The sequence below is a fragment of the Nyctereutes procyonoides genome, unplaced genomic scaffold, assembly GCF_905146905.1.
Source record: "Nyctereutes procyonoides isolate TBG_1078 unplaced genomic scaffold, NYPRO_anot_genome, whole genome shotgun sequence".
Lineage (NCBI taxonomy): Eukaryota > Metazoa > Chordata > Mammalia > Carnivora > Canidae > Nyctereutes > Nyctereutes procyonoides.
The window spans coordinates 50,759,448-50,787,259 of NW_026575140.1; the positions used below are offsets into that span (position 1 = coordinate 50,759,448).

Sequence of the window (27,812 nt, forward strand, 5' to 3'; positions counted from 1 at the left end):
CTGGCCGGACACTGAAGCATCTCGAGGAGTGTTAAAAATTACCCACACCTGAGCTGCATCCCAGAGCACTGAGTCAGCCACTCTGCACTCAGGCCCAGGCTGGGTGGTATGCAAAGTTCTTGGTCATTTTAAGTAGCAGCCAGATCTAATGAGCCCCAAGGCTGGGTCAGGCTGTTCTACTGGGCATGAAAGATCCTGGCTGGTAGCAGAACAAGGAGAGGGCCTTTGGGACCCCCTTCTGATCACAAAGCCCAATAAAACATAAAGTGTTTGTGGCAGAGAAAGACTTCCCCAAACTCTACAGAGCACTACAGATTGGCACCCCTGACATAAGAGGTGGGGAAAGGTGCCAGAATTCCAAGAGACTCCTTCAGTAAAACCAAGTGCCCTTGTCTTGGGGTTTCTACCCAGGAGAACTTGCTGGAGATGGAGGACCCTTTCTGAGAGCTTGAAGGAGCAGAGAGTGCAAGGAGCCTGAAGAGGCGGTACTTGAGTTCATCTACTACCCCATAGCTTTCCAACTGCTCTCCCGGCCTGTTCCGCCTGACAGGTTGGAATGTCTTCAACAGAGGCTTGTTTACTTGAATTGGATCATGGCTTGAAGGTCAACACGATCTGTGCGATGTTTGAACTTCTCAAAATGATGATGTCGACTAAAAATGAGACTTAAGCTGTATGTAACACATATGACAGTACACACTCAGACCTTTCACATGGTGTATTTCCTCCTTGAGGAACTCCCTGGAGGGGGGAGAGGAGGGACACTGGTTGCTGGGGCGCTCTGCTGTCCCACAGCCTGGCACTGCAGTGGGACTAGGGTTGCCTTCCCAGGTTGTGGGCAAACCCAAAAGGCCTCTCCCTGTTCACCCCAGGTTTTCTATACCCTAGAGCGCCTCTTGGGATCACTGTGCTCTGGCAAGTACAAAAAGCTGGGTGCTGTCTCTTTAAGTAGTAGAGGCTGAGAAGCTCTCAGGCCACCATGACATATCCCAGCATTGGACCAGCCCCTGAATAAACTGGAAAGACGCCTGGTCTGGCTTCAGTTACAGGGAGCACCAACAGGGAACATCTCAGGGAGCCTGGTTGGAAGCAGTGGGGCTCACAGTCTGCCAGCTGCTGGTCTCTCTGCTGCCTTGTGGGGAGGGCCTTGCCGTGGCATCCCTTGTGTTTGACTGCAAAGAAATCCGCGTGGAGGAAGGGGTTACACCGTTTGGCCTGGTGAGTTTTCTTGGCAAATCGTCCCCCTGCATAGTGAGTGTATGCTTATGTTTCTCGGAGAGGTGCCCGGTCCCCCACCCCCTGCAAACCACCACTGGAAGGGATTGCAGTGGAGACAGTGCTCTGTGTTGCAACTGACAGAGTTGGAGCATTTTTTTTTTTAATCCTTGATTAAGAGCTGGCTATATACTGGCTGGGGAGGTGAGAAGGACTATCTGAGAGCAACTAGAAACCCCAGCACATCCAGGTTTGAAGGGAGCAAGGGGACCCGATGCTATTTCCCTAATGGGAGACAGCTCTGCATGCACAGCTGGCAGGGGACGTAGGCTTGGGAAGCCGGTCAGGGAGAAGCTTCCACCTGTAGCAAAGCCCTGGCAGGGCCCTGGGTGTGGCCAAGCCTGGTTGACCCTTCCCTGGGCAGTGTTTCCTTTCCTATCCTGGGAATCGGGCAGGTGGGAGACATGGACAAGGCAGTAAGGGCTGAACCAAAGGGTTTAGGTTCCCGTGTCCAAAAGTCACAGCACGGTGTGACCTGCTCATTGACTAAAATATCGGGTTCACGGGAGAGGAAGAAACAAGCTGTGCTTTACAATGTGTGTGCTTTTCTGGAGGTAGATACCTCATTAAAATGTTACTTGGAACAGAAAGAAAGGAAGAGAAAGAAAATCCTGAGTTAAATATGCTAATTAATATTTGTAAAGTGCTTAGAATAGTTCTGGGGACACAGTGACCACATAAACGTTGGCTAAATAAATAAAAGTCTGAATGGCATAAAGTGAGGCCATAATTCCTGGGGGCAGCCTTGACCTATAAAATGACCCAGGAAAAAAATAAAATAAAATGACCCAGGAGGAGGGGCTATACTGCCATTGCTCTGGCTGGTTGTTCTATTGGCATATGCACTTCCGAGCAGTGCGATTTCTAAGCTATTTTAGCTGGGGGTGGAGAGGTGGGGGGTGTCGGCCTTGCCTTGAGGGCTAAAGGTGATACAATAATAACTGGTGACAATTTACTGGCTCCTGGTCCCTATGTTCTAGGCACTGTGCTAAAAGCTTCACACACTTCGGCCCCTTTACTCACTACCATAAAACAGGCATTACCAGTCCTGCCTGCAGACGAAAAAAATGGAAGCTCATGGAACTTTAGCTACTCACTCAAATTCACAACCCTGAGGAACCAGGTGTGTCTGAGTCCAGAGCCAGAGGTCCTAAGCATTGCCCCAACCCACCTCTCCCAGACTGTGTGTCAAGTCCTGTTAAAGTGCCTGCCACACCATGGGCATTGAATCAAACTTTTACATGTCATCTTCTTTGTAATCTGATAATAGAATTATCAGAAGAATCTTTCTGAATCTTTAAAAGACAGCTGTTCGAAAAATCCTTCAGATAATGTACTTAAAGAGAAGAATATGCAATGGGGCTGCCCTAAGCAGCTACTTTGAGGAGTAAAATCGTATGGAACTGTTTGAATCATTTAGAGTGATAGGGTTTTATGACACAGGACACTCGCAGGCGGGGTGTGTGCGCCAAGTGCTGCATTAGTAAGCAAAGGCATTTAAAACCCACGTTAGGGCTCCCTGTTTGTGCATCAAGGCTCCCGCATCCTGGTATCTGGGTCCACCTGCACCACGCCCAGAAGGGCTAGCCTCTCTCGCTGGGACTGGGTGGACCGCGTTCAGGCCACTATGAATCAGCGGATTTCCCTGGCTGTTCTTCCCCCACCTCCAATGGCCAACTCCCCACCCGATGGCCCGGTCGCCAGCGGAGGCTGGGAGCCAAGCCAGGTCAACTTCGTCTGGAGCTTACCGGGTTGTGGTCCGGTTCTGCCCAGGCTAGGAGCACCCAGACCCCCCTGGGGGGACGCTGTTCCGTAGTCCACGGGACTCTCCCTCCTCCCGCTAATCCTCACCCAAGCAGGCCCCGCAGGTGGGTCCCCTGGAGTCCTGGGAACCTGGCTCACCGCCTAGGCGCAGGCACTGACAGCGCAGCGCCGGCGCGGCCCAGGTGCGCCCCCGGCTGAAACGCCAGGGCAGGCCAGGACCCGAGAGGACAGGGGCGTCCTCCTGCCCTTAAGTGCCAGCTCCCCAGCTCCCCCCTACCCGGACGAGAGGAATCCAGGCTCGGCCCCCGCGTGGGCGCAGTCCGCGTGCGTGCGCCCCCCAAGCCCAGCGCCCGGCACCTTCGGAGGCGACCCCGGGAGGGCTTTTCCCTCGTGGCCGAGGGGGCGGGAGGGGGGGAGGGCAGTTTATTGGCCAGCCCTTGGTCTCCAGGAACTCGGGGAGCCAGAGGAAGCGGAGGTGACAAAGCTCAGCTGCCGCTAGTTTGGAGTAAAAGTCGCCGCAGCGGTTTTGCAGAGATCGACTTTCTCCCGGGGCGGACTGAAGGCCGAGTAACTGTCGCCTGGCCTCCCCCCCTCCCTCCTGCCCTCTCTCCTCCCTGAGGCCCGCCCCCCTGCACACGCTGACCCAGGGACACACCCTGTTGCAGCGACGCAGACAGGGCGTTGCTCCCGTTAAAGGGGAACGCCGGGAGCCTCCCTCTGGCCCCTCGCTTCGCGCGCGCAGCCGGGCAGCGCAGGAGTCTTCGGGGACGCCAGCAGCCGAGCAAACGCACCGAGTTTGTGCCGGAGGCCACTTGGAGGATCGGGGACCGCTATCCCTTTGGGCTGTAAGTGCTTTGGTAGGCTGCGTGGAGGAGATGGAGGAGAAACGTGGGCATCGTGGGCATCTTCCGTCGATGGTGCCAGAAAGCGCGGGGCAGGCGCGGGCTTTGGGTTGGCCAGGTCTCCCCGCTGTTTTTCCGAGCTCAGACAGACAGACGGACCGCGATCTGTCTCGAATAGTTCTTACCGGGCTTCTAGGGACGCGGTGCGGCCTGCCTCATGGTCCATAAGTCGTAAGGGCGCGCGGGTGGTGGTGTTGGGATGCGGAGCAGGGGCTGAGCGGTTTTCTTCTCATTGGAGAGGCGCCTACTTGGGGACTCATTGGCAAAGCGGTCCCTGCGGTGGACCCCGGGGAGGGGGGCTACGGGACTCCCGTGGACCCCCAACTTCTGTTCACATACCCTAGCCCCGATTATCCTTCTCGTGTCCCTCCCCGGCTCTAGGAGCCACTGGATTTAATTTAAACCTTCTGGGAGACATCAGAAAACCTCATTTCTTCCCGTTGAATGTGTTGCTTATGCAGAGCAACGGAGGGGCCCGGTATGTCGGGTACTTTTTAAATTAAAACTGAGTTATTGAAACGTCGTCTCCCTGGCCCAAGGCCTTGTGCTGAAACGCCCCCTCAAGAGCAGCAGGGTTTTCGGAGCCACACGTATCCGCCTAACGGGTCACCCGGGTCTTCGGTTCCCCCAAGGACTGTAAAATGAGGGGCTAGGACGGCAGGAGGGGCTAGCCGAGGAGGGAAGGCGTCCTGCCGGCCCTGGCGGGCTGCGGTCCCTTCGCACCCGACGTCTGGCCCCCTCTGTGCGGGCTTCTGGGCGCGCGTCCCGGCGCGCCGAGGAGGCTGGAGCTGGACGGGGTTGCGTCTTGGCTGTGCGTGCCGGGCGGGGGCGGGGGGGCAGCCGGGACCCCGGCGAACCGCCCAGGGCCCAGTCCGGGTAGGGGAGCGCAGGGCCCGGCCCACGGGGGCCGCCGGGGACGCGCGCGGTGGGCGGCAGGCGGGGGACCCCGCCACTCTCCCGGCGGCGGTTCTCTCCTGCCCGCGCGCCCCGGGCTGTGCGCCTCCTCTCCCGAGCCGCCCGCGTCCCTGCCGGGCCGAGCGGGGGCCAGGACGGCGCCCCGGCGCTGGCCCAACCGGGTGGGAGCTCGGGAACTAACGGGATGCGGAGCGCAGCGGGTGTGGGAAACCAGCTCCCAGCCGCGCGCTCTCCCTCGCCGGGTGCCGCCGGGTCCCCAGGCCTCGGGCAGAAATCCGGGCGCCTGCCTCCTGCCCCCCTACCCGCCCCCCACCTCGGTAGAGGAAGGGGGCACCCTGCCCTCCTCCTGCCCCCTTCCCCTCGCAGGCAGGGGAACCCCAGAGGCAACCCCGGGTGGGTCGAGGTGTGCCGTGGCCTCCGCCCGGCTGCCGGGAACGCCCCTCCTCCTGGGGTGACTTAGACGTGCGTGCGTACCCCTTGTTTTGCTCCCCAAGCGGGGGCTGTTCGGTGCGGGCGGCTGCGGGCGGGGCTGCTGCGGTCGGCTGCTGCCCTCTCTCGGCCGGGCCCCGGCGGCGGGCGCGGCGCCAGGCCCCTGCATTCCGCCGGCGCGGGGACCCGCCCCCCGCGCTCCTCCTCCGCGGCTCGCTCGGCCTCACGCCCCGCTCGGGCTCCGTGTCCCCGCAGGCAGGACCTCCGCTGAGCACCTCTCGCCGCCAGAATGCTCCTCCTGTTGCTGGGTATCATCGTCCTCCACGTCGCCGTGCTGGTGCTGCTGTTCGTCTCCACGATCGTCAGCGTGAGTGGCGGGCGGGACACCCCGACCCCCCCAACACCCCCTAGCCCGGGGCGCGGCCTCCCGGGCGGCAGGTCCAGGGGTGCCTGCCTCGCCTTCAGCGCCCTGTCGTTATTTGCAGACAACGTGAAGTCTCAGACGTCGTCCCGGGGCGTCTTTGCAGTTTCTGGCAGTCTGCCCTCTTTCAGTTGTTTTGAGAAAACCCGAGCAGATTCATGGGGTAGGAAGGAAGCAATCGCCGCGCTAGGTTAGCTGCGCAGGCCTCCACGTGTGCCAAATAATTTCAGAACAGAGCCAGGGTTCCCCGACTTTCATTTGACGAGATTGCTTAGCGTTTACTCCCCCCCCACCCCCCCGCCCCCGCTGTAGATTCGTGGAGGAAGGAAGCAGAGTATTTATGAAGTTTTGTTTTTCTCCACGTGTCATAGGTCAGATGGGTGACTTGGTTCATAAAACACCCTGGAGGGCTGGAGATTGAAAAGTTAAAATGGGTTCTTCCAGAAAAGAGTTCACAGCCCCCTGTTCTGTTTTATGATGTGGACACAGCACCTTCCACCATCAGATAAGCCTCCACTATAGGAACAGGTCATCAGGGTCTCTTGGGTCACAGAGACTTCAAACATTAAGCACCTTAGATTTTTTTTTAAGATTTTATTTATTTGTTCATGAGAGAAAGAAAGAGAGGCAGAGACATAGGCAGAGGGAGAGAAGCAGGCTCCCCGTGGGGAGCCCCATATGGGACTTGATCCCAGGACCCCAGGATCCCCAGGACCCCAGGACCACGCCCTGAGTGGAAGGCAATCACTCATCCACTGAGCCAGCCAGGCATCCCAAGCACCTTAAATTTGAAACTTCCTTCCTTGGCTGTGAGGATGAGCACAGACTCAGGCTGTCTTGTGGCTCTGGCTTTAACTTTAATATAAGGCAAATCCCAGGCATGATTTTCCTGTGCCTTTCAAAGGATGAGAGATAATTCTGTCAGAACGAGAAATATTGATGTTGGGGACTTGTGGATTGTTCTATCATTTATAAGCACCTTTACAACATCTTAAAGAATCTTGTCAGATTATAGGAATAATAATAGGTAAGGAGATGGGCTCAGAGAGGTGGGGCAGACACTCAGGGGATCCAGGACAAGAGCTGGCTCCCATGCGGGTGCCCTGGGCCGAGGCCGTGGCTCCTGCCGGAGTACATACTTCTGCACGTACTAGCTGACACGTGCATGCTATTTTTCTAATGACAATGTGCTTTCTACTTGTAAACCCTGGGGCTCCCTGCAACACCATGTCTGAGCCAGCCCACCACGTCTCTCCTTTCTCCAGCATAACTGTGACCTCTGGCCAGGCCATACTGGGCAGGGCAGGGCAGGGGCAGGCTGGCTAGATGAGTGGAGGAGGCTGCTCTTACCTCCCCCTTCCTTGGTTCCTCACCCGGCTCGTCTGACTTAAGATATCTGGTTCTTTCTAGCAATGGGTCGTGGGCAATGGACACGCCACTGACCTCTGGCAGAACTGTAGCACGTCCTCAGCAGGCAACGTCCACCACTGTCACTCATCATCAGCAAACGGTGAGACTGGCTTTTTGCTCTACATGCTTGCCCTTGTCTGTTGGTGCCATGTTTCTCAGTCCATACCTGGAAACGCTTGTTCTTGGAAGACACAGCTCCAAAGTCGTCGTTGGGGTGGGGCGCAGAATGCAACAGGGGACCAGGAATCCAAGACAAGAGGAGAGGAACAGAAGTTGGACTGGTTAAGCCAAGACCCTGGGTATTTACTGTACATCATCTGTACTTGGGAAGATGCCCTGGAGCGCCCTCTTGTCACTTGGTGTGATGCTTCCTGTGTGCAAAGAAATGCAGACACAGATAAGCAAGCAGTCAAGGTGGCACAATGGCAAAACTTTAGGCAGACCCCGGTTGGACTTTGGATCCAACTGGCATCTTTGCTTTGGTGGCTGTCTCTATCCAGAAATGTCCTGTTTCAGTGACAGTCCCAAGGGTGGTTGGGCCAGCTTTTGATCCCACATTTACAAGACTGCTTTTCTAAGTGGTGGGCCTCCCTGGTGCCATTTAGCATCAAAGCCTTTGAGTGTTTCCTTGTGGCAAGACAGGAACTTGAAGCTATTGGGAGAATGTTAGCTGAGCCTGGGAGGGCCCTTCATCCAGAGGATTGTGTTCCTTCCTCTGTCCTCAGCACCATTGCTTGTGAGATACTTGAAACCAGGCTTACTTGGATCCAAGTTAAGGGGATAATTGGCAGTGAAGCACCCACTAGAGATCTCAAATACTCAGAGAGAGCAGTCCTCAGCAGGGAGCCCTGTGTCTTTGCATGTGGAGAGGCCAAGGAAGGAGGGTGCCTCTTTTGGGTGGCCAGGTGCTGTTTAGTGGCTTCTAAATGGAAGGAGCCACTATGGAAGGAGCTGTAGTGCTTGGTGTTGAGGACATAGTGGGGTTGGCTTGGCATGGTCTCCTGTTTCAAAGCATCTATCCTCAGCCTGGAGAGGGGAGTAGCTTTAGGACATACAGAGCTTTCTTGTCATCCTGGGTTTTAAAAGACCAATAAAATACGGACGGCCTGCCTTGTTGCTAAAGGTGCTCATGATCCAGTATTTCTTTTTTATTTTTAAAGATTTTATTTATTTATTCATGAGAGACACACAGAGAGAGGCAAGGACACAGACAGAGGGAGAAGCAGGCTTCCTGCGGGGAGTCCGATGTGGGACTTGATCCCGGGACCCCAGGATGACAACCTGAGCCAAAGGCAGAGGCTCAACTACTGAGCCACCCAGGTGCCCCCCGATCCAGTATTTCTGTTGAAGATGCTACAACCAGTGAGAGAGAGCAGCTTCGATCCAGCACAGTAAAGCAGTGAAGGGGCCCTCCATTCTGGCTTCCCACAGTGCAGTTTCTTTGCTGGGCTTTGCCTCCTGTGGGTTCCACAGGCAGGCTGTCACTGAAGCATTACAAACCAAGCCTCTCGAACCTCAGTATAAAGAGAAACTTCTAGAATAGCTATTGGGAGCTTATGTGGGGAGGAGAGGCAAGGAGTAGAAAACTGTACTTAATGTCGTCACTTTTCTGGGGCTCAAAAAAAGAAAGGCCTCCGTCTTTACCGAAGCAAGCAGTCCCAAATCTTTCCTCTGAGTGAAAGATGCTGCATTGAAAACATCCTCGAGGTGGCACCATGAGTTTGCACGGTGAGCTGGCAAATGGAATGAAGTACTCATGCCTGCCTGAGAACAAGGCCGGAGCCCTGCCTGGCCCCAAAGCCACAGCATCCGGTGTCCCCCCCCCTCCCCCTTCAGGGTCTGGCTCAAGTTCCCTGAAGCCTCAGGATGGTAGGCGCCCCGCTCGCTGCTGACACCTGGTGGTCACAAGTGGTGACCGGGCCCCAGAGGGTGAGTGGCTTTCCCTGAGGCACAGGGGCAGTGTCCACAGTTACCCTTCCCTAGAGGCATTTGGCCACGTGGGGTTGGGGCGGAATCCTGGACTCTTAGGTCTGGAGAGGACAGAGGAGCAGCCGTCTGAGTTGTGCTCAAACCGTGTATCGGAAGGAGAGTGGTCCTCAGGTCGGGGTCTGTGACCCTTCTTGCCGCACCTGCCGTGGTTGTGTCGGGCTGTTCAGGCTGTCGCAGCCCATCTCAAAGAGGCACCAGTGTCACTTGCATCAGGAAACTTCTCATCTTTCAACTGGCTCTTTATGCACCAAGCTCATTCCTTGGGTTCCTTGACAATGACTTTGGGGTCTTTCTTGTTGCTCGGCGAGGGGGGGGACCCTGGAGCTTGGGGTCTCCCTCCTCCACATCTGCTTTCTCAGATGTGTTGAGGGAATCTGGACATGCCCTTAAGTAAGCTGGGTTGGTTTGGATTTGGGCTTCTTCTAAGTTAGAAATTTCCATGGAAGCTTCGCCAGTAGCTGTTGACCTTACCGACATCTCCCTGGTGGGTCAGCGTGAGCTGCGATGTCAGATCTGATAGAGGGGAATCCTCTGGACCTCCTCCACCTTGCTGATCTGGTTGACCAATTTCTGTGGCAAACAGTAGACGCAAAAACATATAATTACAAAATGAGACGGTCTTTACGAATGAACTATCCTAAGTCTGGAGCCACTTACCTTGGTCTGTGAGTTTGCTCTCAGGATGTTCCAAACACACTTTTTATCGAAGGTATCCAAGTAATTCTTTACTGATACTGATTTGCAAAGAGCACTTTACAAGTGTGTCTGGTGAACATAGGTTGGTTGATCTGACTTGCTGGTTTTTTCCTGAAGGGGCTTGTGTTTGTAGGTTTGTGGGGCCAGGGCTTGGCCCCCCTCCAGGGGTCATTGTGGCCTTTGTCATCTCTATGAACAGTGACCCTCGCCTCATGGTGGTCAAACAGCTGTGGTACATAGTTTGAAAGAGATGTCACATCTTTCCCTCTTGCTACCTCTTGATACTGGAAGTGGTTTCAGATTTCTTACTAGCCGCCCTCAATCCTGCCTGCCTTCTTGTTTTCTCAATTTATTTGCTGGTTCCCGAGCCTCTTTGAGGAGCTAGGAGATAAGTGCGGAGGGATGAATCACTGTGAAGGCAGTGTAGGCCAGATGCCCAAGGAATGGGGGCAGGCAGGCAGCACCAGAGTTCAGGGGAGGAAGTGGAAGGGAGGTCTCGTGTGGGAGGTGGAATTTGATCCATCCTCCAGAGGATGGGCAGGATTTAAATAAATACAGGCAAGGAGGAGGATATTCCCTATCAAGGCAATGACGTGACCAACAGCAAGGAGACTGCGATGCCGGGGACGTGTTGGGCCAGTTGGCTAATATTCTGGTTAGGATTAAGACTGAATGCATATAAAAAAACATCTTCAAGGGGCAGTGGCTTAAATAAGATAGTTTATGGCACTCGTATGAAGTTGTCAAAGACCCAGGCACTTTCTAGCTCATTTCTTTGCCATCCCTTGGATTTGGTCCTCATCCTCATGGACATAAGGGCTGCTGGGGCACCAGCCATCTCATCCACATTTCAGGCAATAGGGTGGAGAAGAGAGAAGAAATGTGTGCCCTTCCCTTTTTATGAAATGTCTCCAAATAGACCACACACTTCTGCCTCTGTCTTGTACAGGAACTTAGTCACACGGCCACACCTCATTAACAAGGGAGGCTGAGAATGTAGTCATTTGGCTTTGTAAGAAACATGGCTTCTTAATTCCTAGAAATTTAATAGTGAGCACCTCCCAGTAAGCCTGGCTTGAAACACCACCCCACTGTTCTGGTTTGGATCTTTGTTATTTTTCTTCCAGCCTAGACTTCTCTTGTGAACTCCAGACCTGCATATCCAGCTACCTTCTAGACATTTCCACGGGGCTGTCTCATGGGCATCCCCAAACTAGTCCGTGTCTTCCACTGAACCCACCTCTCTGACAGGGTTCAGGATTTTAGTGAATGCTGCTAATGTCTGCATGCATTCGTCCTTGCTCCTCAGCGCCATCATAGAGCACCCCCTGGCCATTGGCCATTCCCTTGTGGGTCGCCATACCTTGCAGGACTTATCAGAGCCCCGGAGGCAGCCCCTGAACTCCCCACCTTTCTCTTGTTTATTTGTGACTTGCTTTTCTTTTTTTTTTTTCTTTTTTTAAGATTTTATTTATTTATTCACGAGAGACACAGAGAGAGAGAGAGAGAGAGAGAGAGAGAGAGAGGCAGAGACACAGGCAGAGGGAGAAGCAGGCTCCATACAGGGTGCCTGACGTGGGACTTGATCCGGGGTCTCCAGGACCACACCCTGGGCTGAAGGCGGCACTAAACCACTGAGCCACCCAGGCTGCCCTGTGACTTGCTTTTCATACTGAATCCAGGTTGATATTTTTATTTATTTATTTATTTATTTATTTATTTATTTATTTATTTATTTATTTATTTATTTTTTAAGATTTTATTTATTTATTCATGAGAGACAAACAAAGAGAGAGAAAGAGGCAGAGACACAGGCAGAGGGAGAAGCAGGCTCTACGCAGAGAGCCCGGCATGGAACTCGATCCCGGGACTCCAGGATCATGCCGTGGGCCAAAAGCAGGTGCTAAACCTCTGAGGCACCCAGGGATCCCCAGGGTGATATTTTTAAAAACCCAAAGCCAGTCCTTGGACTCTGAGCTTGAAGCATTTTAAAGTCCCTGCCTTGGTCTCAGTCTTTAGATGGAGATCTTTACCAAAAGGCATAGGAATCTACCTAAATGATCTGTTCCCATGAACCCTCATCTCCCATCTCTTCTCCCCCATCATCTTGGAACTCTAGCCTCCTCTTACTTCCTTGACCATGAACTTCCCATCCTAAGGTCCTCCCCTCCCCCTTTCTCCCTTCTCCTGTCCTTTGGTGCACAGCTACTCATGGATGCCTACGAGGACCATATACTGTTATACACGCCCAGGTTACAAGAGTGAACAAGAGCTTGCATTTCACCGGGTGATAAAAACAACCAAAGAACATGGATAATTTGGGGCCAAGGATGGGAAGTGCAGAGAGAGTGAGACAGGGTAATGTGTAATGAGGGCTGGGGCTGGGGGTGGGAAGCTTCTTGTCGGATTGACCCCTTGAGGATGACTGGGAGGCATCCATATGTATGTCTGGGGCAGGTTCCAGGCAGAGGGGCCACTCAATGCAGGGCCTCAGGGCAGGGGAGGGGCCTGGCATTGAGGAGGGCTGGAGGGCAGGCCAGAGTGTGGGAAGACAGGCCGAGGGGCAGAAGAGTAGGCCTGTCTATAGGTCCTTCTAGCGCCTAGTAGGCAGTGGTGCATACAGGTGCATTTCTACTTTTTCTGATCTCATTTAGACTGGCTGGCTGGATTGATTGATTGATTGATTGATTTAAATATTTATTTATTTATTTGAGAGAGAGAGAGAGAGCACACAGAGGGAGAAGTAAGCCCCCGCTGAACAGGGAGCCCAATGCGGGGCTAGATCCCAGGACCCTGGGATCATGACCTGAGCTGAAGGCAGAGGCTCAACCAACCCAGTCGCCTGGGCACCCAGACCTGCTGTGTTTTATATGCGTCTTTCAGCTGTCCGTTTTACTCCAAGTTGGAGTGGCAGCCTGGATCATTTAGGGGGCGGAACATATGAGACATCTTTGGTAGTAGAAATGCACTGATGACTGTCTGGTGATTGTCCTGAGACGTGGGATTCTTACCACTTTCATCATTGCTTGCCCTTCCTCCGCCATCGTGCTCATCTTCTTCGTTGGGATTTTTTATTTTCATACAGAATCCCCTAGGAATCTACCTATTTCACATCTAATTTTCCATATAGCCATAATGTTATTTCCTGATAGGAAATTAGTATCGGGTAACACATAGGTTCTTTCTGCCTTGAGTAGCACAGTGGAGCCTCGAGGTACAGCAGACAGGCCCGTGGGGCAGCGTCCACACGAGCAGACATCCATCCAGAGACAGATGAGGCCAGTTCCTGGAGCCTTGGTTTTCGAACTAATAAGATCTGAGCAGCTCTAGTTGGGATCTGGGGAGTCGGGGGTGGATGCACTGAACCTTCTCGCTAAGTCCTGGAAGCCCTTACACAGTGAGTGAGTTTAAAATCTACTGACCCAGAAGGTTCCACAAAACCTGTGCCTTGCATTGACCCAACTAATGTTTTTTTGTTTTGAATTCTCCATAGTCTGCACATTTTAGGTCCAAATACACACATGCATTCTCCCACTCTTTGTTTTATCTGCGTGGACCTGGTGGGTAGCTGAGTGGGTCGGAGTATTGGACTCAGGCCCTGGGCTGCTTGGGACCCCAGGCGCTGGATGGGCCCAGCCCTGACCTTGCCTGCCCCTTTGCTTGGCCTGGTCTTCATTGGGTTCACAGACTCCATCTTTCATAAAACCTGTCTCCTGTGCCTTGCCCCCACTGAAAAAGTCCTCCTTTGTCTCAGAAGAGAGCTCACAAACTTTTTCATACCAAGGTGTCTGCACATAAAATGTGTATGTTCTTGAATTCTCTTCATTTTAAAAGAGAGGGCCCATGCTGAACACGAAAGCATGAAGGAAAAAACAAGGCCCTCCTCCAGTCTGTCCCCAGAACATCCAGGGCCACCTCTCATGTCTGAGGGCAGCTGCACACATGCACCCCCATTTCCCAGTGACGCCAGGCAGGTCTGCTGTGCCAGAGTGTGGGCTACAGCCAGGATCCCAAGCCAAGAAAATGAGCAGTTGATGCTTTTTCTTTCTGTTCTAAGCAACAATGGCAACAACAAATTCATGGCAATCAGGTTGTGGGCAGCATGAGACTGACGCTTTGGATTGAAAATTAGAGAAATATAAAGCTTGCCAATCTCGGGAGCCCCTAGCTTGAGCCTCAGCGGTCAGTTGTTGTCTGTGTCTTCCAAGATTCCAGATTTCTCTCTCTTTTTTTAATCCATTTGGTGGCATTGTCATTTCGGCAAGGACATCAGACCATTTCCTCCTCTGTGGCTCAGCTCTTGGTCAGGCTTTAGAGAACACAGGAGGCCCTCTGCATTTATGAGTTCATGTTTTGCAATTTAAAATCTCCGTTGCTCTCTGGGCCAACCCACAATCTCTACCCAAGTGATGGCTCTTGATTTTACAGGCCCTTGTGGGTTTGCTGAGGCCCTGGCGGGTGAGGGAGGTACAGGGGATGGGATGTGGTGTCATAATGCTAATGTTTCAACCCGCAGAGTTTCTCATCAGATGCCAACATCCAGGAGTTAATTCTGAACGCTTGTTCAAACCTGAGTCTCAACCACATGGCCCTTGAAGCTCAGTCTTTGCTTTTTCAAAGAATTTCAGTTTCTAGGGTTCCAACAGAGTCAAGAAAGCACCTCTTATATTTCAGGAGCGGGGATTGGCCATAATGCGGCCCAAGGTTGTGGGCGTTGGTTTTTCAGAGCTTGAGAGAAGGATGTCTGGCATGAAGCCTCCTGAGTGTTCTCCACGGGCACACACATAGACTCTCAATGTTGGTAGGGGTCTGGGCGTGTCATCAGGTCCATCCCTCTCCTGCCACATCTCAGCTCAGACCCTTCTTCACTGTGCCCACCCCATGTTCATCCTCCTAGTGATGGGGAACTCACTACCTTTAAAGAGGGCCTCTCATTTTCGAAGAGCTAATAGCACAGTCCTTTCATCTATATTCCTCAAATATGTTGAGTGCATCTGATGTACCAGGCACTGCTCCACAAACTGACCACACAGAGCCAAACCAGAAAGACCCAGCCTTTGCTCTAGTGGGGCTCACGGTTACTTGGCGGAGACAAGGATATACAATAAATACTCAGATGTAGGCAGTGGAAAAGACTCTGCAGGAAACAGGGAGATGACATGGAAAGTCACCATATTGGGGGGAGCCGGTTATGGAAGGTGTCTTCCTTCTTTCCCTGTCTTATGGATGGAGATGGGAGGGATCCATCCTGTGATGGATCACAGGAAGAATATTCCAGAAGGTAATGAAAAGAGGCCAGTGTGGCTGAGTGTGCTGGCTGGAGGAAGGGGTATAAGATGTAAGGTGAGGTTTGAGGGGTTTGGGGCCAGATTGCAAGGCTTTGGACTGAGGAGGATGATCAGGACACCGTGAAGGTTTTTAAGCAGAAGAGTGGATGATTCCATCCATGTTTTGAGAGCTCATCTGGCTGTTAGGTTGAGATTATGGAATGGGAGCAGAGCACTGGGATGTACAAGTCAGCAGCTCATGGCGGAGGCCTCCGCTAGACATCCAAATATGGGAGTCACTCATCCCTACGGGAGGGTGTTGTGTCTAGAGCTGAATGGTCTTACCTAGGTTGTTGAGAGAGGGGGGGTTAGGAAGAAAGGAACAGAGTCCAGAGCTGAGGGTCGGGATACTCCAGTGATTAAACGGGGTGAGGGTCAGAGTTAGTGGAAGGGATTGGGAAAGAGTAGTCAGTGATGGGAGGAGTGCCATGAGGTATTGGCACGAAGCAGTGACTGTGTTGGACCTAAGCGTGTCCCCTCTTATGTCCGGTCATTTCTGATGAGGTGCTAGGCATGAGGTGCTAGGCTCATCCTCAAGCCATGAAGGGTCCCTAGGCTGACTTCAAATACTCAGATTGGAGGGTCTTCCCTTGTCTGGGTGATGCCTCCTTCTCTCAGTGGCTTCTCTGGTGTCAAGTACTGCCTCTAGAAAGCAGGCATGAGCCTCCTCTTGCCTCTTGGATGCGGGATGGGGGGGTGGTGCTGGTTTGGCTTTGCAGGGGTGCATAAGCAGAGATGAAGGGGACCTCATGACCTTGCCCTCCTCCCTCCCCAGCTCCTGTGAATTCTAAACCTAAAGCAGGGCAGCAGGATCATTTAATTCATCAGATTTCAAACATCATTCAACCTCTCAGTACCACCATCACCACTACCTCCATGTATTGTGGTGGAAAACCCAGTAGAATGGACACCAGGAGTCCTTGCTTTTTTGCACTGGGCCTGCCTCTAACAAACTGGGACCCTGGGGCAGGTGTCCTGGTTGCCCAGTAGAACGACTACGGAGGTAGGGCCTGGAGTTGACACCTTCCACATCATGTCGTGGGGCCTCTTCATATTCAGGATATAATTGTGACATGGCGTGGGGGACAGTCGTGAGCAGAGGTGGCCTTTGAGCTGGGCTGTGGAAATTGGGTAGAATTTCAGTAGGTGTGCAAGGGAGATTAGGGCATTGTGCTAGGGGAAGGGGGGATTATCGTGACCAGTGAGGTAGGGGCTCAATTCCAGCTCTTTTTTTAAATAAAGATTTTATTTATTTATTCATGAGAGATACACACACAGAGAGGCAGAGACACAGGCAGAGGGAGAAGCAGCTTCCCTGTGGGGAGCCCGATGTGGGACTCCATCCCAGGATCCTGGGATCACAACCTGAACCAAAGGCAGTCGCTCAACCATTAAGCCACCCAGGTGTCCTTTGATTCTAGCTCTTAATCACCATGGTGCTTGACCTTTTCAAAAATACTTTTGGGATTAATAGGAGAGGGGGCTTCGGGTTATTATTATGTGGAAAATGCCTTTCAGGCCCAAATATCCTGAGAATAATGCGGGTGTCCCCCCTCATCCACTGTACACTCTCAGAGAGTACAGCTCAGAAACAATGCGTTTCTGTCCTGGACTGCCATTTCTCTGGCCCAACCCAACAGTTCCAAGTGCTCTGTTCTTGAAACAAAAAAGGTTTTCTGATGAGTCAATTTGAAAAACACACAAATTTGAAACTTAAGAAGGCTTCTTCCTTTATGGCAAGAATTCTCTGAGCCTTTAATATTTTATTGCACCTTGGAATTAACATCCAAAGAGGGAGGTTAATGGACTTGACCATGGAACCCATCCCCTCTTGTTTTTTTTTTTTTAAGGATTTTATTTATTTATTCATGAGACACAGAGAGAGAGGCAGAGACCCAGGCAGAGGGAGAAGCAGGCTCCCTGTGGGGAGCCTGATATGGGACTCCATCCAGGACTCTGGGATCATGACCTGAGCCAAAGGCAGAGGCTCAATCGCTGAGCCACTCAGGTGCCCTGTTTTTGTTTTTTTAATCAACTGATGGGTTGATTAAAAAGTGGTCCCAGGACAATTCTTTGAGAAACAAACACAGCCTAGCCTAACCTGATCTTCTAGTTACTAGAATTTTCCAACCAGAAATAAAGGAAGCCTCTGACAGCTTCATATTTTCAGGTACCTCTGTGCTGTATTATTTTCCCATAGCAGAAGACTGTTGATATTAAGCCACAGATAAAAGTTAGACTCTGAAAGGACCTCCTCCCCATGTGGCCTTCCTGGTCTCTGAGCTCTGGGGCCAGATCTGTGGGCTGAGGGCCCGCACAGAGCTTTCCCCTCTGGCTTGCATTCAGCCTGAGACCTGAACCTTCTTTCAAAGCCATCAGCTGGTCTGGATGAGGAAGAAGCCAGAGCCCCGTGCTCGGCCCTGCACGTACTGCAGCTAGTGGGTGAAGCCTGGATAGAGACCTCTTGGCAACTCAGCTATTCCTGGAATGGCATTCATATGGAGAAGGAACGACAATAGCAGGGTGTGATGGGAGGGCAGGTGGGGAGAGCCAGGCCTTGGTGGTCACGTGCTTTTTTTAAAAAAAATCTTTTATTTTTTAAATTATTATTATTTTTTGGTCACATGATTTTTTATTTTTTTTAATTTATTTTTATTTTTTAAAAAAGATGTTACTTATTTATTCATGAGAGACACACACACACACACACAGAGAGAGAGAGAGAGAGAGAGGCAGAGACACAGGCAGAGGGAGAAGCAGGCTCCCTGCAGGGAGCCGGATGTGGGACTGGATCCTGGGACTCTGAGATCACACCCTGAGCCAAAGGCTCAACCACTGAGCCACCCAGGCGTCCCTTGGTCACGTGCTTTTGAAAGCAGCCTAGCTTTATGCCACTGTGCAGTCTGATCTCTTGCCCTTGGGATCCATCCCCTCTGATGGCCTCTTTCTTGGAGATTCTATTCTCTCCTGGGCTCCCTTGTGTTTGCTCTGACTCTCCCGCATCTGCCCTTTCCTCTCCCTTCCAAGAAAACCCGTCCTCTTGACTGAGTCAGGAAGCTTTTCTGAATTCCCCAGAGCGGGACTCCAGGCGGAGCAGGGGATGGGAGGGGCAGGTGGTTCTGTAATGAAAGGTGCGGAAGGGCCCAGAAGATCTGGTGCATTTAAAAGTGCTTCATCCTTTCGGAGCCCGTAGCTCCCTGGACTGCAGGCCGGGCTAAGAATACAGCTGCGGGGGAACATGTACTTCCTTCACTGCTAAGCTGCCACAGCCGCAGGAATCTGACCTTGAGGTGAGCTTTGATCACTGAGTAACTCAAGCTTGCCCTTGTCTGCTGGGGAGCTGGACCTGCCTGTCACAAAGCTGTCAGCAGCTCCTGGGCCTGGCGGGGGCCTTAGAACCAAGTCTGCGGAGAGTTTTAGGCCTTCTGATCCCTGTGCTCCGCACCAGGGTTGGAGATTAAAACGCTGCCACGAGCAATTCCACAAATACTTACCTAGGCATCCACTTGGGGCCTAGAGGATGACCCTGGGTGATCGTGACGGGCTCAGCAGATGATCGCAAACTTGCATTCGGAGTGAAAGTGTGTCTGCACCGGGGCTCGGAGAGGAGCTCAGATCTGCCCCTTGGAGTGGTGGCCTGTTAGGTTCGCTCTGTACAGAGCAGGTTTGTCATCGATAGCTCTGTCCCTTATATCGGATATCTTTCTACCCTAATAATGACATCTGGTACATCTGCTATGGTTAGCCATAGCAAAAGGTTAGCCACTGAAGCCTGCAGGCCAAATCTGGCCCACTGCCCGATTTTGTAAATAAGGATTTATTGGGGGAGTGGGCCACACCCATTCATTTACATATTGACTAAGACCCATTTTGTGTTAAGATGCCAAAACCGAATAGTTGCCATGGACACCAGACCTGTGACTTGCAAAGCCTAAAATATTCACGGTCTGACTCTTTACAGATAATTTGCAAATACTTCCAAATACTTCTGGAGTTCTGGTTGGTGCTTCAACGATATGGTGGCTTGTGTGAGCACTGTGGTCCCCATCAATCATTACGGGAGTGACGCAGATGGAGCAAACCGTCTGCTGGAACAGTCTGTAAATGCTTATTTACTCTGGTCCTCAACATCAGCTTTTTTTTTAAAAAAAAAAAATGTTTATTTATTTGAGATAGAGATCGGGAGCAAGAGAGCATGTATGTGGGTGGAAGAAGGTAGGGGGGAGAGAGAGAGAGAGAGAGAGAGAGAGAGAAACAGGCTCCTCACTGAGCAGGGAGCCCGACTCGGGGCTCAATCCTGGGACCCTGGGATCACACCCTGAGTGGAAGGCAGACACTCAACTGACCAAGCCACCGAGGTGCTCCTAACATCAGCTTTTTAAATGAGGTACTTGGCATCATCCTTTGACAGAGCTTTCATATCAGCGTGTTTGATCATTGCGCCAGGCCGACCAGCCAGTCAGTATGTCAGGTCAGCGAAGAGAAATTCAAGGCCAGGCACGTGGTAAGTGGCAAGTTAAGCCGATGGTCCGCAGAAGCAGATGACAGAGCCATCCCCTGGACCACTGTAACTGGAGCGCGCGACTGCTGGTGGTCAGGCTTCGCGTATCCTCCCATGGGATGCAACACCTGCCGTGTCCTGAGCCGGGATACCTCCCTGCTCTCCTGGCCTAGTCCAGTCCAGGTGAAGGATTCTGGGTCTGGAGCAGTGGCCTCTGCAGTGCAGAAGCTGCGAGGACATCGCGGGCTTCCTTCTGATTAATACCGACAGGCCTTTGGACTACTCAGGCAGCCTCCTGAGGCTGGAGCGGAGGCTGCTCCCTTCTGGCTCAGCGCTGCTGTTCTTCCCCCACCCCTGCTTCCCATGTGCAGCTTCTGATTTGATAGCATTTGAGGGAAGAAGTGTCTTTCCTCTCTGCAAATGGAAGATCAGTCCTGTCCAGATTCCAGCTCTTCTTCGAATTTTAGCATCCTTGCCTATTATGACCTGCAATGTCTAGTGTACCTTGGGGTCTTTTAAATTAGTTTTAATTATTCAAATATTACATGAAAGCATTCTCCTTATTGAAAATAAATCAAATGATAGAGATCTCAACCAAAAACCAAACTCTCCTCCATTCCAGCTCCAGTTCGTGGAGACAGTGTGAATATCACTCTGGCACGTCTTTGGCTCTTTTTCCTTTTTTTTATTATTATTTTTTTTATTTTATTTATTTATTTATTTATTTATTTATTTATTTATTTATTTATTTATTTATTTATTTTGGCTCTTTTTCCAATGAACATACACACACACACATACACACACATTGATATGTGTGTATGCATATTCACACCTCCTTATGTAGTTTTTGGGTGTGTGTTTACACAGTGACATCATGTTGTGTGTACACCTTAATCTTTTCATCATCTTGGAGATCTTTCAAAGGTGGTTCATTTTCGAAGTCGTGGTTTTTTTAACTGTTACAAAATACTCCACTATAGGCATTTACCCTAACTTGTTTCCACTCATAGGAGTGATGGTATGATAAACATCCTTATTCATTTCTCTTTGAGTATATGTTTAAGTATTTATCCAGAATATAGTAATTACATTGTGGACTCATATTATAGGCATTTAACGATTAAAATGCATTCTTACAAATTGCCAGTCACAGGATTATCATATTATCATTCCTCTGAACAGTGTACAGAGGTTATCTATTGTACGTGTACTCTCTTGATGTTATCAACCCTTTTGCTTTTTGCCAATTTGATAGATAAACATTGGCATCACATTCCTTGTGCATTTCATTGCATTTTCCTAGATACTAAAAGGTTGAGCACCATTAAATATGTTTTTTAAAGGTTTTATCTATTTATTCATGAGCGAGAGAGAGAAAGAGGCAGAGACACAGGCAGAGGGAGAAGCAGGCTTCCTGTGGGGAGCCCAATCAGGACTCGATCCCAGGACCTCGGGATCACAACCTGAGTTGAAGGCATACGCTCAACCACTGAGCCACCCAGGCTCCACTCAGATATGTTTTTAAAGTGTTGGTCAAGTTCCAGTTGGGATATTATTTAAGATAGCATCAAATTAGTACATTACTTTGGGGTAAGTGGTGTCTTAAAGATTTTGAGTGTTTCTATCTGGAAACAGTACGTTTCTGTGTCTTTGACACTTCTTCTATGTGCTTTAATAAAATTTATCTGCCTTATTGAGCACCACTCCCACCAAAGAAAGTGATTCTCTAATTGATTGTATTTCTGTCATTTTAAAATTTTATTAAAATTTGCTCTTATTAGTAAATGAGTCCATTAATTTTGGATTCATTTAATTATTCATTTTCTAACTTATTAAGTTGAAAGTTTAGTTCATTCTTTGTCAATACTTATATTTCTTAGTGAATGCTCTAAGGGTGTATTTCCACTGAGTACTGCTTGGACCACCACCTGTAGATTTGGCATTTACTACTCTCAATACCAATCCTTGCTGAAGAACGTTTTAGTTCTCATCTTGATTTCCTTGTCCCAATACTATTTTTTAAATTTCCAATCTTATTCTGGCCAGTTTGTTTTTCATTTCTACTTTCTGTTCTCCTCCAGTTGTGCCTTTATCACTTCTGTTTCCTTTGAGATTTATTGAGCTTTTCTTGTTGCCTAATGTGTAGTGTGTAAGGCTGTTCCTTGAGTTTGAAAATAATTTATGATCTTTTTTATATGGACACAAAATTTCTTTTATCAATAATCTCTCTGCTACAGTAATTTTTTTAGTTACTTGATTTGTCTATTCTGAAAGTGGTATGCTGAAGTCTCTCACTATAATTGTGATTTTGTCGATTTCTTCTCATATTCTAAGTGTCCTTTGCTTTATACCTTTTCTGGGCCATGTTATTATATGCATAAAGGTTTATGACTCTTATTTCCTCATGGTGAACTGGATCTTTCCATACTATGAAGTATCCCTGTTTGGCCCCTTTCGTCTTTTTCAATTTAAATTCTGTTTTGTTTGATGCCATTATTACTAAACTTACATCCTTTTTGTTAATATTTGCCTGGCACCTCTTTTTAAAACCTTTTGATTTTTCAGCTGTTTGTTTTAGGTGTATCTCTTGTATCAGACTATTGATAGGAATTATGTAATTCAAGGTGAAGTTCTACATCTAACAAGGGATGTGAATCCATTTATGTATATTGTGATTGATGATGTTATTATACTTACTATGTTTATCTATGTGTTTTATTTATTGTACCTGTGGCAAAAAACCTTCAGCATTGTATTCCCAGAGCCAACCAGGGGGCTGGCCTCAAAACAGCAGATGTTCAGCAAATGCTCATTGGATGAAAACTTCCTTAAGCCCTTTATTCTGATCTGATTTGACAGATTATGGGAAAATAACTCCATTGTAATGGGGTTGGGACTAAAGTCCAAAGTATTGGCAAAAGAAGTTTCAAGAAGGTTTTAGTTACATTTTTAAGTCTAAGGGATTTTTCCTATTCATGTAGATTTAACATCAAAGATTTTGAATTTTCAAAAAAAAAAGAAAAAAAAAAACAAAGATTTTGAGTTTTCTCTAAATGTGAGGTCTGTTATTAGTGGTAGTGGGGGGTAAAGAGTAAGTAAAGGTTTTAGAATTGGAGGAGGTAATCCAGGCTGTCATCTGTACCAGCCATGCTGCCTGGGTGGGTGTACACCCAACATTTCCCAGCAAAACTCCATCACTGTTTCAGTTCTGGATTTGGATCTCACATATATTGATATTTCCAGCCTCATCTACCAGAGTACCGGATAATTGATTTACTTTTGAAAAAATAGTATTATGGCAACATTAACTTTATTGCAGACTGCTCCCCTGGAGGAATTACTAGGCTGGAGAAAGACAAACAGATTTAATGGAGAGGTATATAAAAAAATGAAGTTAGGATGGCTCACAACGTAGGACATCATTTTCTTACCTTAATTGACAAAGAAATTGAAAACATAAAAGGAGCATATGTTCCATCACAGTGAAAAGGATACTAGACTGGAATCAAGGGCCTCCCAGATTTGGCTGTGCCAGTTGGGCTCATCAAAACATCTCCGGAAATCCCTTTCAGTACAAAGGAGCTGGATTAGTTGATCTCTGACATTTCTTCCAACTGTAAAATGCTTCCAGTTTGTGTCTGGAAAAATCTTCCATGAAACTCTGGTGACAGTTAACCCAACCGGTGCCCTTAAAATTCTGTCGTGATCTCCCTGCAACTCATACCAGGTTCATCTTACTTGGTGATTGATTATAAGCCATGCAGATTTCATAGCTTTGAGTACCGTGTTGAGCATTGATGTGTTTCTCTAAGCTTTTACATGGTAGCCAGTTACTGGGCTGAGAGGATAAAGCCCTGTGGCTTCTCCAGTTGCTTCGCCTTGTTTAGAGCTGCACTCACCCCAGTGATTCTTTGGCACTCGGAAGAAAGGACGCAGGTGACAGATGGACAGAGCTAAACGCAGCTCCTCTAGCTGGACACCAAAGGTTCCCTCCGTAGTGCTGAACCCAGGCTATCCTCTTCTCCCTTCCTCCCTGAAATAACATTATTTTGCAGTAGAAGGTGAACTACAGAATTCTCTTTTCTGCCTGAATATCAGTTGGAAGCTTGGAGATTTGATCCAACCTGGGAGTTCAGTGAATCTACAGAAGTAGAACCCAGCGTCCCACCTGGTGATTTGACTGAGCACAGACTGCTCTGTGCTGAGGCTAAGGACTAGGGTTAAGATACCAAGATACAGCTTGGCAGAGCAAATGGATTTTCATAGCCTCCTCTTCTCCATCTGCGTTTTCTTCCAATTTACTACAAAATTGGTGTTGGCCTCAATACTGTTTGCTCTTCCCAGCCATCCTCACGATTCCTACCTCCTTGATGGATGTTGATATTTTGAAGAGTGGTTTTCAGTTATTCTTGGAATATAGGGGTTCCACTAAGCAAGCCCTTTAAAACCTTTTGGGGGCAAGAAGAGAGCAGATAGTGGGTGGGGCTAGGACCCTCTAACATGTGTACACTGGGAAAAAGCCTGGGAAGGAGTTCGACTTATTTTAACTTGAGTTTAACTTCTATGAGTGGAACTAGAGCTATTTCCCTACAGCCTTTCCTTAAAAATGGCCATAATTAAGTATGTATTATAAAAGTGAATTGTCTGAGTTCTGTTCATACAAGATGGCTTCTGCCCCCTGGGAGGACTATGGCTTTCAGGGGTCATGGTGCACCAGGCGCCATGCTCCTCGTGGCACAGCACCTCCCCTGGTCCTGGCCAGCTCTTCCTAACCTGATGTCTCTCCCCTCCCAGAATGGCTGCAGTCTGTCCAGGCCACCATGATCCTGTCCATCATCTTTAGTGTTCTGTCGCTGTTCCTGTTCTTTTGCCAACTCTTCACCCTCACCAAGGGGGGTCGGTTTTACATCACTGGAGTCTTCCAAATCCTTGCTGGTAAGTTGGAAATGAAGTTCATGGGGGAGACTGTGCCTGTCCATGTCCATGGCTGGGGAATGATCAGTTAGTAAAGGGACACGGCCCCAGAATGACTGATATTTGAGTGTACCTTGGATGGTTTTTATAAAGTACAGGTGGGTGACTATGTGCGTTGAGTGCATACCTACACCTTAGGATTTGGGAACTCTCCACTGTTCCACAGAATGAGATCCATAGGGAATAGGACTTAGGGAGTCTGGAAGGAAGGTCCCTAACCAAGCCAGACCTATCACCAGGAACGAAGCTACAATTGGGACACATATAAGAGGTAAATGCAAAGAGTATCAGTAGAGCAAAGGCCAGTCTTGAGGGTGTGTCTCCGTAGATTACATTCTGCCCTGAGGAGCCATCCCTGCTTTGGCATGGAAAGTGGCTCCCGTGTGCTGCTGAGCCTGCTCTCAGGTATGTGTCTCCTCCCTCTGAGCAGTGACGAAGCTATGGCAAATTCTTACTCTCCTTTATTCCCCCTCCAGGGTTCCACTGTGCTTTGATTTACTGTTGTCATCCTCATGTCTCTTCATTTTGACACTCCTCAGTAACATGCCATTATTTCCAAATATGGGGCCGTGACAGCACATGGGAGGTTTCCTTTGCTTCCTCCTAAAATTACCTTCAAGTTCCCCCACTGTACAGGTTATCCATATGTACAATATGCAGAGTCCTAGGAGCTTCTATTATAGAAGGTGACATCTTCCAACTTTGTCTCTAGGTTCTGACAGACATCTTCCTTCATTGACTCTTATCCTTGTGTCTGTTGACTACTAGTTGACTCAGTCAGTAGACAATGGAGAGAAATAAGAGGTAGATGTGGTGGATCTTATAGTCCATTTAATAAGTCACAAACTCCATATGTACCAGAGTACATCTACGTACTATGAGATGTTCTAGTGTCTGGCTATCTGAGTAGGCAAAAGGGCTATTCTATTGTCTTTTATTTTCCTTGGTTGTTGGAATGTCCATGGTGCTGAATCACCACTCTGTGCTCAGGAGGCCAGAGGGTTGAAAACAGCCCACATGTCCTTGGTGGGTGGATGGATGTGCAGATAGAATGGTTTACACATGGCTATATAAGGTACGGCCTGAGGTTGAATGTTGACCTTTTCTAGAAGCCAGAGAGTTACCTTTTCCTGGAAAAAGGAATTAGCCTGGACAGCTACTTATCATTAAATACTAAATACATTTCAATATACACCGTTTGAGGATTTCAAAACCAAATAGGGCTTTGCTCCTTGCGTAGGTGTTATTATACAGAGCCAAGCTCCTGGAGTGTTGCCAATTTTGTTAGATCACTAATTATGGAATAAGGTATCATTCCTAGGTATGTTAGAAGCAGAGCTATCGTTGGTCACTCCATTTCCAGAAGTAACACACAAAACTAGAATGTATTCTGGGATTTCTTTTTTGGCTTACTATTTACGGTTTGATATCAAGTCAAATGATGTTCATATCTGTTGCATCAATGGATGCATGCCAGACTTAGGAACCAGATATTTCACAAAATGTTTATATCTGACCTATACAAGTGTTATTTTATTAATAAATAAACTGAGACCGGGAGAGGATAATGAGTACCCAAGAGTGCCCAGCTCATGCAAGAACAAGTGAATGTTTCTACTTCCTCTCATTCCACATGGACTCAATACACACTTAGGAACATCCTTATAGTTAGAGATACAGAATCCACCAAAGTTGCTACAGAACACAAAATCCAAGGCAGAAACTTGGCTTTTCCAAAGTGAATGTGCTAATCTGTCCTGTTTTGAATCTCCTCTGAACTCAACTCATGCCTGCTAGAATTCTGCTATTAAAAAACCTCTCTATATCTAAAAGCACATGATTTGTTCCTCACTTCTCCCCTTCAAATATCACTTCTTATCTCTCATGGGACCCAATTTTCAGTTTATCTGTTCGTCAACCCAGTAGCCCATGTTGGAAGAGGAAGTTGTCATGAATTAGGAACATCAAGCCACAGTAGCCATCATAATTTTTAAGCCCAGAGAATGTTCTGTTCCTAACTGTTTGCTCCAGTTAACGTGGGCTGAAAGCAAGTCCACTGGCAACCACAGGCTCTCCAGAATGTCGGGTTTGAACTTGCCGTGTAGGGCCTTGCCACTCAAGTTGAGGACTAAAGGAGGAAGGGACTTCCTTTAGAGACTCCCGTGCTTCTTCAAAGTACCGAAGTATTTTGAGTGGAAGCCACTGGTAGATCTTCTGAGTCTCCCAGGTGGCTGTTTTAGGCTGCACTGTCTCTGCCTGGCTTCTCTTTGGAGGTCTCAGGTTCAGTCTTCACAGATCATGCACAGGAGCATGCGGGAAAGGCAGGGCTGAGGTGGGGGGGGGCTCTTAGGCCGACTGTAGCTTTAGGAGCAGTCTCTGCTTGCTCTAGATTACACCTCTGCGTGTGGTTATCGGTCTGCCTGCTTCGCTGCCTCATCCCCTTCTGCTTTTCATAATAAGCCACAAGCCTCACATTTAAGAGCTGTCTTCCCTTGATTACATACTTCTTAGGTTGGCTGCTTCCTGGAGACGTGTCAAGAGGCTTCATCTAGTTCATCGCTTTTCAATCTTAGCTGTACATCAGAATCACTGTTGAGGGGTGCCTGGGTGGCTCAGTCATTTGAGTGTCTGACTCTTGGTTTCGGCTCAGGTCATGACCTTAAGATTGTGGGATCAAGCCCCGCATCCAGCTGTGCGCTTGGCAAGGAGTCTGCTTGAGATTCTCTTTCTCCCTCTCCCTCTGCCCCTCCTCCTACTCCTTCTCTCTCTCAACTAAATCTTTTTCAAAAAGAAAAAAAAAAAGAATCACCTTTTTAAAAAGAAGATGCTTTAAAAATAAATACCAGTGCTCAGCCTTCATCCCTGAAGAGCTCTTGGGTGGGGCAGCTCCTTGGGTGACTCTCATGTTCATCCAGGGTTGGGAATGACTCATGTAAACCATCAAACCATCTCTAATTCCACTATAAGATCTTCAAAGAATTTCTCTGTTGACAGCTCATCCCATTCATAAGCCATAGATTCTTCTAAACCTCTTTCTTTTTTTTTAATTTTTTTTTTAATTTTTTATTTTTTATTTATTTATTTATTTTTTTATTTTTTTTTACTAAACCTCTTTCTTAGAGAAGAGTCATTGTATCCTCTATATGGATTTGGGGGTCTTTTTAAAAAAATTTTTTTTCATGAGAGACACAGAGAGAGAGAGGCAG

At 49.0% G+C, this 27,812-nt stretch overlaps 1 protein-coding gene across 2 annotated transcripts in view; it reads left to right on the forward strand.

Annotated features, from left to right (window-relative positions):
• Nucleotides 1–1,049: 1,049 nt before the first annotated feature.
• PMP22 (peripheral myelin protein 22) overlaps nucleotides 1,050–27,812 on the forward strand; it is a 32,383-nt gene continuing 5,620 nt past the window's right edge. Inside the window, exons 1-4 of one of the 2 annotated variants that reach the window (XM_055306428.1) lie at nucleotides 1,050–1,218; nucleotides 5,541–5,652; nucleotides 7,117–7,216; nucleotides 24,427–24,567. In XM_055306428.1, coding sequence (XP_055162403.1) covers nucleotides 5,575–5,652; nucleotides 7,117–7,216; nucleotides 24,427–24,567 — 319 coding nt within the window. In that variant the 5' untranslated portion in view covers nucleotides 1,050–1,218; nucleotides 5,541–5,574. Of the gene's footprint in view, nucleotides 1,219–3,734; nucleotides 3,885–5,540; nucleotides 5,653–7,116; nucleotides 7,217–24,426; nucleotides 24,568–27,812 lie in introns of those variants that run through there. The other variant, XM_055306427.1, reaches the window with a different exon arrangement.